The 13,800-nt window shown below is 50.4% G+C and overlaps 1 protein-coding gene across 14 annotated transcripts in view; it reads left to right on the top strand.

Annotated features, from left to right (window-relative positions):
• The window catches only part of pde3b (phosphodiesterase 3B), a 442,736-nt gene that overhangs the window by 299,961 nt on the left and 128,975 nt on the right, over positions 1 to 13,800 (top strand). Inside the window, exon 1 of one of the 14 annotated variants that reach the window (XM_070899934.1) lies at positions 9,329 to 9,371. The exons of the other annotated variants lie outside the window; for them this stretch is intronic. Coding sequence (XP_070756035.1) covers positions 9,354 to 9,371 — 18 coding nt within the window. The 5' untranslated portion in view covers positions 9,329 to 9,353. Of the gene's footprint in view, positions 1 to 9,328; positions 9,372 to 13,800 lie in introns of those variants that run through there. 14 annotated transcript variants of the gene reach the window in all.

The following is a 13,800-nucleotide window of genomic DNA, read 5'->3' as shown; positions in this document are numbered from 1 at the left end:
AAAAATTAACAATGTTGAAGATTTTTTATATGTTGCTTAATTGTGACCAAAAAATCATCATTTTTTTCATAGAAAATTACGATTAAATTGTTTATTTTTTCATTTTGCTGAGCCTATTGCTTCTGTCTCCAATGCAAAGGAGAATTTATTTGATATGTCAGGCCAAGTTTACCCAGCATTTACCCAAATTTATCTAAAATTCCCTTCCCCAGAAGATTACCGCCCCCAAGATGGGAACCTGTGCGGGGAGGCAGAGGGAAGATGAGGGGAGACGGGGGCGCGGGATGGAGGGGAGCATGGTGGAGGTAGGGGCGGAGAAACCCAGGGTCGGGGACAGGAGGGGCCACATTGCAGCAAAGGTCTGGGGGGGGCGAAGTGTGTTGGAGGGGCAGGCCTGGGGGCTCTGTGCCTCGGTGCGGGGAGTGTTCAGAGTGGGGTGGACGGGTTGACTGCGCAGATGGCGGTTGGTGGATGTGGTGTGGTTGGTGTCGCGGGGGCGTGGCTCCGGGGTGGCCGGGGCTGGGGGCTCGACATCCGGGGGTGTTCGGCATTTGGGAAGGATTCTGACTGGACGGGGCGGGTTGGGTGCGGGGGGAGTGTTCCCGGTGTTGCGTGGGTCCGGAGCTGATGGGTGGCCGCTCTTGGGATGGGGGGTGGGCTGTTTGGGGCTGGTATTGGGAGAGACTTCTTCTCTCATGGAGTTGTTGGCCTGTGGGGTTCCCTGCCGCGGAGAGTTGTTGATGCCAGTTCATTGGATGTGTTCGGGAGGGAGTTGGATATGGTCCTTGCGGCTGGGGGGGGTCGGGGGGGTGTGGTGGTGGGGAGGTGCTGGGGTGGGTGATCAGCCATGATCTTGTTGAATGGCGGTGCAGGCTCGAAGGGCCGAATGGCCTACTCCTGCACCTATTTTCCATGTTTCTATAGTCTGGAGTCATCCTTTGTGTACAGTTTGTTCTCGAATGCCATGGATGCTTGGCTGCCGAGCCTGTAAATTGCAATTTCTTGCTTTTCTAGTAAAATGGGAGGCGAGGAGCAAACAGTGCTGCCTCTATTCAGATTATCATCTTCTGTGGCTGGAAGGTCTACTGACAAAGGAAAGAAAGGAAACATGGGAGGAATATAAAAGAAGACAAAGTGAATGGAGATAGTGAAAAAAGGATACAAATAATAGACAGAAATTGATGTCCTCTTTCCCACCTTCAGCAAATGTTCTTTTTTCTCCATACACATGCCTTTGTAGTCAGCAAACAGGAAGTTTGTTGTCCAGGGTGGATGACCATTGTTATCCCCTCCCCCAGTTCAGCTGCTTCCTTTAGCAGGATGGTTCAGATCAGGCATTTTCTATGTGGGGAATCACAGACATAGACGTATATGCTTCATCATTCCATGGTGCTGCATCTCAGAGCATCTTGGGATCAGGGCTACGTTTTGTAGTATTGTCATTGTATGCATAATTTTTCTTTTTAAAAACAGCATTTTTGCATACTTTTAGTTCCAAACTTGCCTTTCATGTCTGTGAATATCTATTACAATGCAGCATTCTTGAATTCAATCATGTACCAAACTGATGATCTGAGTAATCTAATTCATAGGCATTTTTATTTCTAATAAGTTATTATGTAATGCTGTCTTCCCAAAATGAAAAATAATTTTAAAAGTTCAATGTGTTTTCATCTTGTAAATGTCAGGTTGCTTTGTGCTGCAACAAAGACAATCTCCAGTGTTGCAGTAAACCTTCTAACAGTCGCTTTTATCTGATCGCGCAGTTCCACACATGCTGACCTAGAAAACTAGAAAAAGCTGACACAGTCTGAGAAAAGCTGCCAAATCAAAAGAAAAGCCTTGAATATAGGCCTGTGACATAGTTACACTGAAAATGCTCTGGGGCATAGTTTTATCATAACTTAAGCTGCAGCTGTACACAATATTGTGAGGATTTTTTTCTCATTAATTGCAAGCTATTATATATATTATATATTGTGTGTGTGTGTATAATATATATATTATATATATATATGCTCTGTTGCTAAATCTGAATTAATCGTTTTTAATTGTTTATACAGTTGTCACAGTAATACAGGCGCACTCTTCACGTCCCCTGCCCAGCAGTTCTTTCTCCTGTCTGCACACATGCGCAGCGCTTTCTAAACCCCTCCCCATTTCATGTCGACCTGTTCCTCAAGTTCATGCTGGCATACTTCTCTCCCTCTCTAGCTCACAATGGCACTCTCTGATTCCCATTTATCTGTCACTTCTGGCTCCTACCTGATGCTGATGCTGCTTTGTTCTCAGGATGCTGTCAGTGAAATGGGTGCAAGATTAAAGCACTATCGAGTGCTGTAGAAGTGGAGAGTACAATAGGATCTATTCACGAGATGATCCCTGTGGAGTATGGGAAGTTTGAATACCTGGTAATTTTCATCTGTGGACCTGAATGTAAATACTGGTTGTCCGCTTAAATTGGATGGCATTAACAAATTCGGATAGTTGGTTGCTTGCTGGGATACAAAACAACATCGTTGAAAATAAGTACCGATCTTGTCCAAAATACGGACTGAATTCTGAAAGAAAAAAAATACCTTCAGGACAGCTCGAGTGACAAGTGCTTAAAGGTAAAATGTGCTTATCTAGCCCTGGTCTTCATCTGATTCTCTGATCTCTCCAGTAAGATCCACATTATAAAATACTACCACAACATTCTTTGTTGTTCCATTACCCACTGAAATGCCACTTGTCGGGCCCAAGTTTCGGGCCGCGCCTAGATCGGCGCAGCCCCAACCTGGATGCCCGTTTTTCGCGCCAGAAAGTGTGCCTAAAAAATACTTACCGATTCTCCGGCTCCCTGCAGGTCCTCTGGAGCTGGGCGTGGTGCAGCTCGAGCTGCAGGGGGCGGAGCCAGGTCCCTGCGCTGAAAACAGTGCCGGGGCCTCTGCACAGGCACGCTACAGTGGGCACGCTCCAGGCGCCCAAAACTCTGTGGGAGGGGCCCGAAGCACGCAGCCCCTATCCCTGGCCAAATGGCCTCACTGGGGCTGTGTGGATCAGGCTGCACCTCCCACGCCCAGCTCCTGCTTCCTCCCGACTCGACCCCCGCTCCCACCCCCCGACCCGCCCACCTACCTGTAAATCCGGTGCTGGGCCCGAAGTCTTGGGCCCGGCCCGTTCAGCTTCCCTCTCCTCTCTTCCCCCCCCTCTCTTCTCCCGCTCTCCCTTCTCTCTCTTCTCTCTCTTCTCCCTCTTCTCCCTCTTCTCCCTCTTCTCCCTCTTCTCCCTCTTCTCTCTCTTTTCTCTCTTCTCTCCCTTCCTCTCCCTCGCCCCTCCCTCCCTTCCTCTCCCTCGCCCCTCCCTCCCTTCCTCTCCCTCGCCCCTCCCTCCCTTCCTCTCCCTCGCCCCTCCCTCCCTTCCTCTCCCTCGCCCCTCCCTCCCTTCCTCTCCCTCGCCCCTCCCTCCCTTCCTCTCCCTCGCCCCTCCCTCCCTTCCTCTCCCTCGCCCCTCCCTCCCTTCCTCTCCCTCGCCCCTCCCTCCCTTCCTCTCCCTCGCCCCTCCCTCCCTTCCTCTCCCTCGCCCCTCCCTCCCTTCCTCTCCCTCGCCCCTCCCTCCCTTCCTCTCCCTCGCCCCTCCCTCCCTTCCTCTCCCTCGCCCCTCCCTCCCTTCCTCTCCCTCGCCCCTCCCTCCCTTCCTCTCCCTCGCCCCTCCCTCCCTTCCTCTCCCTCCCTTCCTCTCCCTCGCCCCTCCCTTCCTCTCCCTCGCCCCTCCCTTCCTCTCCCTCGCCCCTCCCTTCCTCTCCCTCGCCCCTCCCTTCCTCCCCACCTCCCCCACCTCCCCCCCACCTCCCCCTCCCCTCGCTGTCAGAAACACAGACACTGACACAGAGAGATAGAGACATTGACAGAGACACACTTGGCGGGGGCGGGTGGCGTCCCAGCACGCTGATGGAGGGCTCCCGGTGCTGTAGTCGGTAAGTAGAAAATGTTTTATTTATTGATTTTTAAATGTTTTTTATTTTTTATTAATTTTTTTGATTGATTTATTGATGTATTTATCATTTATTATTGATGATGGCTCTTTATTTGTAAAACTGAAGTGTTTAATGTTTGTAAACTTCCCTTTAAACCCCCCCCCCCCCATTCCCTACGCCTGATTTGTAACCTACGCCTGATTTTCTAAAGTGTAGACAAGGTTTTTTCCAGCGTACAAAAATCTTCACTTACTCCATTCTAAGTTAGTTTGGAGTAAGTTTTCACTGACGAAACTTTGAAAACAGGCGTAAGTGACTGGACACGCCCCCTTTTGAAAAAAAAAATTCTGTTCCAAAGTGAAACTGTTGTAACTGACTAGAACTGGAGCAAACTAAATGACGAGAATTCCGATTTCTATGATACTCCGTTCTACACCAGTTGCTCCTAAAAATCAGGAGCAAATCATGTGGAAACTTGGGGCCAGTATGCCATGCCTAACAAATTGACTGGTATTTTTTGAGCAATTAACCAAATCAATGGATGAAGATTATCTCATGCATATAATGTACTTGGATTTTTAGAAGTTAAGTATCAATTATGAGGCTTTGCGGTTAAATGAGTTAAATGCTTCAATTTTAATTGGTTGGAACTATTAAAATGTAAACAGTTAAATATCTTTGAAAACAGGCTTGAATGTTAAGGACAGATACACATCAAATATTCAATGGAACATCATGATTCCTGAGCTGTGGGATACATAAATCAGTCACGTGTCGATTGTACCTAGCTGGACTGTTAAGTGTTGGTTGTAAAGCTAAATGCATTTCACTGAGCTTTATCTTGGAGGTTTGATTATATCTTCCTCTAGAAACTGAATTTTTTGAATTGAAAAATTAAAAAAATGCCTCATTGAAGGGGCAAAGCCCATAATTCAGAACATTGCCCTGTTGATGAGAAGGAGGAAAGACCAATGAAGTTCAGAAGTAATGGTACACTGCTACCAAAGTTGGGTTTCAAAAGTCTGTGGATTGTAGAAGTAATGTCATGGGCAGGCCAGGAATTGATAATGGAGGAAGATAATTCCATAATCGCTCTGGAGGAGGTTATAGAGATCGGGTGTGATGAGACTGAAACACGAGAATGAAAATGTTAAATTTGAGATATTGAGGAACGATGGATGAGTGGGACTTGCTGCAGGAAAGGATACAGGCAACAGAGTTTTGGAAGAGCTGAAGTTTATGGTGGGTGGAGGATGGGAGGCCAGTCAGGAATGTGTTGGCATAGTCCAGTTTGGAGATGTGAAAGGCATGGATGCGGGCTTCAGCAGATGTTCTGTGAGGGAAGAGACGGTCATTGTTAGAGATTTAATTCGGTGGTCTTGGTGATGGAGTGGATGTGGTGTAAGAAGCTCCGCTTGGGGTCGGATAGGGTGCAGAAGTTATGGACATTATGGTTTGGCCTGAGACAGTGACCAGAGAGTGAATAGGCAAAACTGTGGCAAATGGATTTCAATGTCGGCATATGTGAAGTCATCCACTTTGGACCTAAAAAGGATAGAAGCGGGTACTTTCTAAATGGTGAAAGGCTCAAAACAGTAGAGGTCCAAAGAGAGTTGGGGGTCCAGATACATAAACCATTACATTGTCATGAACAGGTACAGAAAATAATCAAAAAGGCTGGCCTTTCTATCTAGAGGACTAGAATACAAGGGGTAGAAGTTGTGGTGTATGTAGCACACAAATCACTGACTCCACACAGTCTGGTGTAAGTCTAACTGCTGTGACCTTCGTCCTTTATTGTTCAGCTCCAGAGTGCCTCCTAGGTGTGGTGGACAGCCTTGTATAGCCCTTGTTACAGGTAATACCAGGGTTTCCCACCGCAGCGCCCTCTGTGGTGTGGCATAGTACTTAAAATACATTTAAGGTACTGGGACGATACACACATCATTACATAACATCACCTTCCCCCCCCCCCCCCAACCTGGACGCAGGACAACGATACACACATCATTACATAACATCACACTTGTCCAACGGAAGGCAGGTTGGCATCGACAGTGCGTTAGTATGGTACATTTTATCTGGTACATTAACTGGTTGTTGACTGGTAGCGGAACCTTGATTTCCTTGTTAGCCGTTATCATTAATTGTACTTAATCCATTATTTTACACAAATACAGTGGCCATTCAGCATAAAAAAAATAATTATTATAAATTCACTATCTCACATTAACATAGCTCATTTTAGACTCTCTCTGCCAAACAGAAGTCCTTTGTGGGGACCACCTCTTTGTGGGGACCACCTCTTTGTGGGGACCACCTCTTTGTGGGGACCACCTCTTTGTGGGGACCACCTCTTTGTGGGGACCACCTCTTTGTAAGGCCCTTTTAAGACTCCCGGGTGCATTTCCTCTTTAAAGCGCCATCTTTGATGCAGGAGGATTCCACGAGGCTCCTCCTTGGGCGCCGCCATCTTTGATGCTCTGCAGCTCCGACACGATGCCGCGCCATCTTCTTCTCCGCCGCTCCGAATGCCCTCCGCCTCCGCTGCCACCTGACTTGCCGCCTCTCCTGTGGCCGTCGTGGCCTCTCCAGCGGCCGCACTTGCCGCGTCCCCCGCGGCCTCCGTAGCGGCCTCCCCACCGGCTGCCATGGCCGCCGCCGCCCGACGCTACCAGTCCTCGGGGCCCGCCCAACGGCCTCTTGCTCTGCGGGGCCCTTCCGAACCGCCGGCCCTGGATCCCTCAACCCCCACCCCTTCTTAGGCCCCTCTGTGCATGGCTGCTTGCCTGTGGGGGCTGGGGCTGCAGGGTCTCTGTGTGAGATCTGAGCCTGGGACTTGCCTGTGGGGATTAAGGCTGCAGGATCTCTGTGTGAGATCTGGGCCTGGGACTTGCCTATGGGGGGGATTGAGGCTGCAGCTCCAGCTCGGTCGGCGCTGCTCTCTGGGGACCCGGGGCACGGCAGCAGCCTGTGGAGTGATGAAGTCTTCCCAGCTCCCACGGACTTTCCCCATCCACCTCCGGCCGAGGAGCGTCGGCCAATCGCCTGCAACGACCCACAAAGGTAAAGCGTGCGTCTCGTCCCCGTGGGATACCTGCACCATCGCTCTGCCGAGAACAGGTATTAGTTCCCTGGTGTAGGTACGCAGCTTCGCTGTGACCGGGACCAGCTTGGGTCGTGCAGCTGGGTTAATCCACAGTTTATCAAAAGTTCTCCGACTCATCAACGACGGACCCAAGCCCGTGTCCACTTCCATACTCACAGGGACTCCGTTGATTTTTACTTCACTTATCACTGGGGGCGAATCGTCGGTACACGTGTACAGCCCCAACACCTCATCTTCTTCTACCTGCTCCTCGCTGAACAGTGGATCATCCCCCGTCTCCTCAGCCACACGGTGAGTCTGATTTATTTTACACATACGCTGAAAGTGGCCTTTAACGTGGCAGGTATTGCACGTGTACTCCGCAAACCTGCACCGGTGAGCCCCATGGCTTCCTCCACAGCGCCAGCATGGTGCTGCTTGATTGGCCCCCCTCGGCGGACTCTGAGCTTCAGGATCCCGAGGTCCGTGCTCTCTGCCCCGGGCAGAGCCACGTTCTGCAGTTTTGTCCGTGGTGGGCGCTATCCTGTGGACAGTGCCTGCCGGGTTCGAGACTGTGTTGGTGCTGCAAGTTGAGGTCATATATGCCCGGCTGATGGTGATGGCCTTTGTCAGAGTGACTGTGGGTTCCGTGGCCAGCAGCTTGTGAAGGAGGCCCTCGTGGCCAATCCCCATAACGAAAACGTCCCGCAAAGCCTCGTCAAGGTGTGCCCCAAAATCACATGGCGCCGCAAGTCTCCTGAGGTCCGCAGCATATTTGGTGACATCCTGGCCCTCAGATCTGCAGTGATGGTAAAATTTGTATCTGGCCGTGAGGATGCTCTCCATCGGTTTAAACTGGTCATGAATGAGTTCAGTCAGCTCCTCGTATGACTTGTCCCTGGCGCTCCCAGGTGCCAGCAAATCCCTGACGAGACAGTAAACCTCATCGCCACAACTGGAGAGCAATATCGCCTTACGCTTCTCTCTCATTGCGTATGTGTCCTCCGTCAGGTCGTTTGCTGTGAAGTAGTACTCGAGCCTTTCCGTAAAGGCCTCCCAATCATTGCCCACGGTAAAATCTTTGTGAGCCCAGAGTAGCCATGGTTGCGTGGAGTTCGTCCGCTTCCTTGTCGCCAGTGTGGTGTATGTAGCACACAAATCACTGACTCCACACGGTCTGGTGTAAGTCTAACTGCTGTGACCATCGTCCTTTATTGTTCAGCTCCAGAGTGCCTCCCAGGTGTGGTGGACAGCCTTATATAGCCCTTGTTACAGGTAATACCAGGGTTTCCCACCGCAGCGCCCTCTGTGGTGTGGCATAGTACTTACAATACATTTAAGGTACTGGGACGATACACACATCATTACATAACAGAAGTAATGCTGCAGCTATATAAAACCCTGGTTACACCGCACTGGAGCTCTATGAGCAGTTCTGGGCTCTACACCTGAGGAAGGATATATTGGCCTTGGAGGGAGTGCAGCATAGGTTTACCAGAATGATACCCGGGACTTCAAGGGTTAAGTTACGAGGAGAGATTACACAAATTAGGGTTGTATTCCCTAGAATTTAGAAGGTTAAGGGGTGATCTGATCGAAGTTTTCAGGATATTAAGGCGAACAGATAGGGTAGATAGAGAGAAACTATTTCCGCTGTTTGGGGATTCTGGGACTGAGGGGCAATTAAAGCCAGATCTTTTCAGGAGTGAAACTAGGAAACACTTCTACACACACAGGGTGGTAGAAGCTTGGAACTCTTCCGCAAACCGCAATTGATGCCAGATCAGTGGTTGATTTTAAATCGAAGATTGATAACTTACTGTTAACCAAAGGTATTCAGGGATATGGGCCAAAGGTGGCAGGTGTATGGAGTTAGGTCACAGATCAGTTCTGATCTCATTAAATGGCGGAGCAGGCTTGAGGAGCTGAATGGCCTACTACTGTTCCGATAGAGGAGAATGGATTGGAGCCAGGGTATGGAGTTTGTGGTGGGGGCTGAAGATGATAACTTCGGTCTTCCCAATGTTTAACTGGAGAAAATTGTGGCTCATCCAAGGGCTCCAAATGGATCCAATGAAAAGACACCTATGCAGGGCTGCATTAATGCATGGGACCATGCCCAGGGGTCTGGTGAACATAGCTGGGGCTCAACCATTAACTTGCACCAGCTGGAGGCTGTGGACAGGAATGAACATCCTTAAAGCATAAAGCACTTGGGTGAGTTCCATCAATGCAATAACCGTGCTCACGGTTGTTGTTATTTGTGCTCACTCCAGCAGCCAATGGACCTTCGGACTGATCATTCAGATGGCTCTCAGACTGATGGTGGGTGAGATAATTAAATTAATTGTACATCAACCGCTGCTATTTCTGTTCCTTTCTCCTCCAAAAAGGAAGTTATGGATGGACTTGAGATGAAAGATAATGGCATGAACTGTTAATTGTAATTCAGTCTGCTTGCATTTATGAATTGTGCTTGCCTTTTGGTTAGCTTTTTTTAACTTCAAGTTTTTTTTCCATCGGGCACTGAGTGTGAGAAAATGGTCAATATAGCTGCCTCATGAACTACACTTCTGTAAAGACAATTGAAAACAATGTTCGTGACCAGGATAAGCTGAGGAGTGAACACCGGGTTCTGTTCTGAGACAACTTTTCAATGTCCACACCCATGATTTGAACATAAGTCTCGTAAGAGTGACATCAAAATTTGTGGACAATGCTAAAATAGGAGACACGGTAAACAATTCTGTGGACTAAAGGAAGCTACCAGGGGACATTGCTGAGATGGTAAAATGGGCAAAAAAGGGGCATATATAATTGAATGTGTACATTTTGGTTTAAAAAAAGTACAGTTAATGATTATACGTTGATTGGAGGAAGGTTTGGTGATGTGGAAGAGCAGAAGAATTTTGGAATGTGATTCACAAGTTATTAAAAGCGACACCTCAAGTGGACAAGATTATAAAAGAAGGGTTTTAGAGCAAGAGGTATAGAATTGACAATTCAAGATGTAATGGTGAATCTATTTGAAACCTTAGTAAGACTCCCACTGTGCACAGTTTTGGACATCTCGCTATAACAAGTTGAGGCAACAGATAGACTACAGCGCAGATTCACTAGGATGTGGCCTGTTATGAGGAAATATAAATACGAAGAAAGATATGAAAAATTGGAACTGTTCACGTTCGAACAGAGAAGAACAAGAATGATTTGATTGCGATGCTTAAAATTCTGAAAGGTTGGGATCGTAGACAGAAGCATACTGGGCCCAAGTTTCGAGCCGCGCCTCGAACAGCGCAGTCCCGACCTGGACGCCCGTTTTTCGCGCCACAAAGTGCGCCTAAAAAAAACCTCCAGATTCTCCACCTCCCTGCAGGTCCTCTGGCCCTCGGCGCAGCGCAGCACAAGCTGTAGGGGGCGGAGCCAGGTCCCTGCGCTGAAAACAGTGCCGGGACCTCTGCACATGCGCGCTACAGTGGGCACACAAGTGCAGTAGCTCCAGGCGCCTGAAACTGTGTGGGAGGGGCCCGAAGCACGTAGCCCCTAGCCCTGGCCGAATGGCCTCACTGGGGCTGTGTGAATAAGGCTCCTCCCACGGCCAGCTCCTGCTTCCTCCCGACCCGACTCGACTCCCGCTTCCCCTGGACTGGACTGGACCGGACCCGACTCCCGCTTCCCCCCGCCCCCGGACCCGATCCGACCCGACTCCCGCTCCCCGGACCCGACTCCCGCTCCCCCCGGACCCGACCCGCCTCCCACCTCCCGACCCGACTCCCGCTTTCCCCCCAGCCCCCGGACCCGACCCGACTGTCCTCTCTTCCCAGCCCCCCCCCCGCCAACGGACCCGACCCAACTCCCGCTCCCCCCCCCGCCCCCGGACCCGATCCGACCTGACCGCCCTCTCCCCCCCCGAACCGAACCGACCTCCCTCCCTGCGCTCCCCCGAACCGATCCGACGCCACCTACCTGTAAATCTGGTGCTGGGGACCGGCCCTGCCCAAAGTCTCGGGCCTGGCCCGTTCAGCCTCCCTCCCCCTTCTCCTTTCCCCCCCCCCCCATCTCCTTTCCCCCATCTCCTTTCCCCCCTTTATCCCCTTCTCCCCATCCCTCCCCCTTCTCCCCCATCCCTCCCCCTTCTCCCCCATCCCTCCCCCTTCTCCCCAATCCCTCCCCCTTCTCCCCCATCCCTCCCCCTTCTCCCCCATCCCTCCCCCTTCTCCCCCATCCCTCCCCCTTCTCCCCCATCCCTCCCCCTTCTCCCCCATCCCTCCCCCTTCTCCCCCATCCCTCCCCCTTCTCCCCCATCCCTCCCCCTTCTCCCCCATCCCTCCCCCTTCTCCCCCATCCCTCCCCCTTCTCCCCCATCCCTCCCCCTTCTCCCCCATCCCTCCCCCTTCTCCCCCATCCCTCCCCCTTCTCCCCCATCCCTCCCCCTTCTCCCCCATCCCTCCCCCTTCTCCCCCATCCCTCCCCCTTCTCCCCCATCCCTCCCCCTTCTCCCCCATCCCTCCCCCTTCTCCCCCATCCCTCCCCCTTCTCCCCCATCCCTCCCCCTTCTCCCCCATCCCTCCCCCTTCTCCCCCATCCCTCCCCCTTCTCCCCCATCCCTCCCCCTTCTCCCCCATCCCTCCCCCTTCTCCCCCATCCCTCCCCCTTCTCCCCCATCCCTCCCCCTTCTCCCCCATCCCTCCCCCTTCTCCCCCATCCCTCCCCCTTCTCCCCATCCCTCCCCCTTCTCCCCCATCCCTCCCCCTTCTCCCCCATCCCTCCCCCTTCTCCCCCATCCCTCCCCCTTCTCCCCCATCCCTCCCCCTTCTCCCCCATCCCTCCCCCTTCTCCCCCATCCCTCCCCCTTCTCCCCCATCCCTCCCCCTTCTCCCCCATCCCTCCCCCTTCTCCCCCATCCCTCCCCCTTCTCCCCCATCCCTCCCCCTTCTCCCCCATCCCTCCCCCTTCTCCCCCATCCCTCCCCCTTCTCCCCCATCCCTCCCCCTTCTCCCCCATCCCTCCCCCTTCTCCCCCATCCCTCCCTCTGCTTCCCCCCTCTCTCCCTCTACTTCCCTCCTCCCCCTCCCCTCGCTGTCAGAAACACAGACACTGACAGATGGAGAATGAGAGACACACACAGACAGACAGAGAGATAGAGACACACTGGGTGGGGGGGGGGGGCTCCCGGTGCTGCAGTCGGTAAGTAGAAAATGTTTTATTTATTGATTTAAAAAAAAATTATTTCTTCTTAATTTTTTTTGATTGATTTATTGGTTAATTTATTGATTGATGATGGCTCTTTATTTGTAAAACTGAAGTGTTTAATGTTTGTAAACTTCCCTTTAAACCTCCCCCCCCATTCCCTACGCCTCATTTTCTAAAGTGTAGACAAGGTTTTTTCGAGTGTACAAAAATCTTCACTTACTCCATTCGAAGTTAGTTTGGAGTAAGTTTTCACTGACGAAACTTTGAAAACAGGCGTAAGTGGCCGGACACGCCCCCTTTTGAAAAAAAAATTCTGTTCCAAAGTGAAACTGTTCTAACTGACTAGAACTGGAGCAAACTAAATGACGAGAATTCCGATTTCTAAGATACTCCGTTCTACACCAGTTGCTCCAAAAAATCAGGAGCAAATCATGTGGAAACTTGGGGCCACTGTTTTCAGTGATCGAGGGGTCCAGAATGAGGAGATATAGATTTAAGATTAAGTGTAAGAGATTTAGGACAGAGAACGTGAAACTAATTTACACAGAGAGCTGTGAGGCGGTGGAATTCAGAGTTGAAGATTGAAGCAGAGACCATCTCAACATTTAAGGATGGGTTAGATCGAGGGATGAAAAAAAGGAAGACAAGGGGGATATGGGAGCATGTGGGCAATATGGGTTTAGGACTGCGGCTCAGGTGGAGGATAAGCATCAACATAAACTGATAGGGCCAAATGGCCTGCTTCCATGTTGTGGCTCAGTAGGCAGCTCTCTCGACCAGAAGTTGTGGGTTCATGTCCCACTCCAGGGACTTGTGCACAAACAAATCTAGGCTGACAGTGCAGTGCTGAGGGAGTGATGCATTGTCGGAGGTGCCGTCTTTCGGGTGAGACGTCAAACAGAGGCTCCGTCTGCTCTCTCAAGTGGATGTATAAGATTATGTGACACTATTTTGAAGAGCATGGGAGTTATCCCAGGTGTCCTGGCTAATATTTATACCTCAATCAACACAACAAAAACAATTATTATCTGGTTAGCCCATTGCTGTTTGTGGGAGCTTGCTTGGCACAAATTGGCTGTCGCGTTTCCCACATTACAACAGTGACTTCACACCAAAATTACTTCATTGGCTGTAAAGTGCTTTGAGACGTCCGGTGTTTGTGAAAGGCGCTATATAAATCCAAGTCTTTTTCTTTCAATTTCTTTGTGATTCTATAAACCACACGCGGGAAGGAGAAAACAGATTGGGAAGGTGGCAGCCATGTTTGCAACTGCTTCCTGGCTCCAGAAACTTTGCTTTGTATAAAAAAAATGTTTTTTGGAGCTAAGAAACCAAAACTTGTCAGAATCCAGTACTCCCCTGGGTCAGACTCTTAGTTTCATCTCTTTGTCCTCTTTTCATAGTATTTAAATTGATCTCTTTCAACTATTTATCCACTTTTGTTTTGAAAGCTATTGTGAATTGTGCTTCCACAACTGTTTCAGGAAGCACATTCCATATCCAACATCCCTCTGTATAACGTTTATTGATCAAAATTTTTATGCTTAGTGGTGAAAAAATG

Source organism: Pristiophorus japonicus, chromosome 14 (genome assembly GCF_044704955.1).
Source record: "Pristiophorus japonicus isolate sPriJap1 chromosome 14, sPriJap1.hap1, whole genome shotgun sequence".
NCBI lineage: Eukaryota > Metazoa > Chordata > Chondrichthyes > Pristiophoridae > Pristiophorus > Pristiophorus japonicus.
Note: the sequence above shows the minus strand (reverse complement) of the source record. Positions and strands in the feature narration are given on the sequence as shown.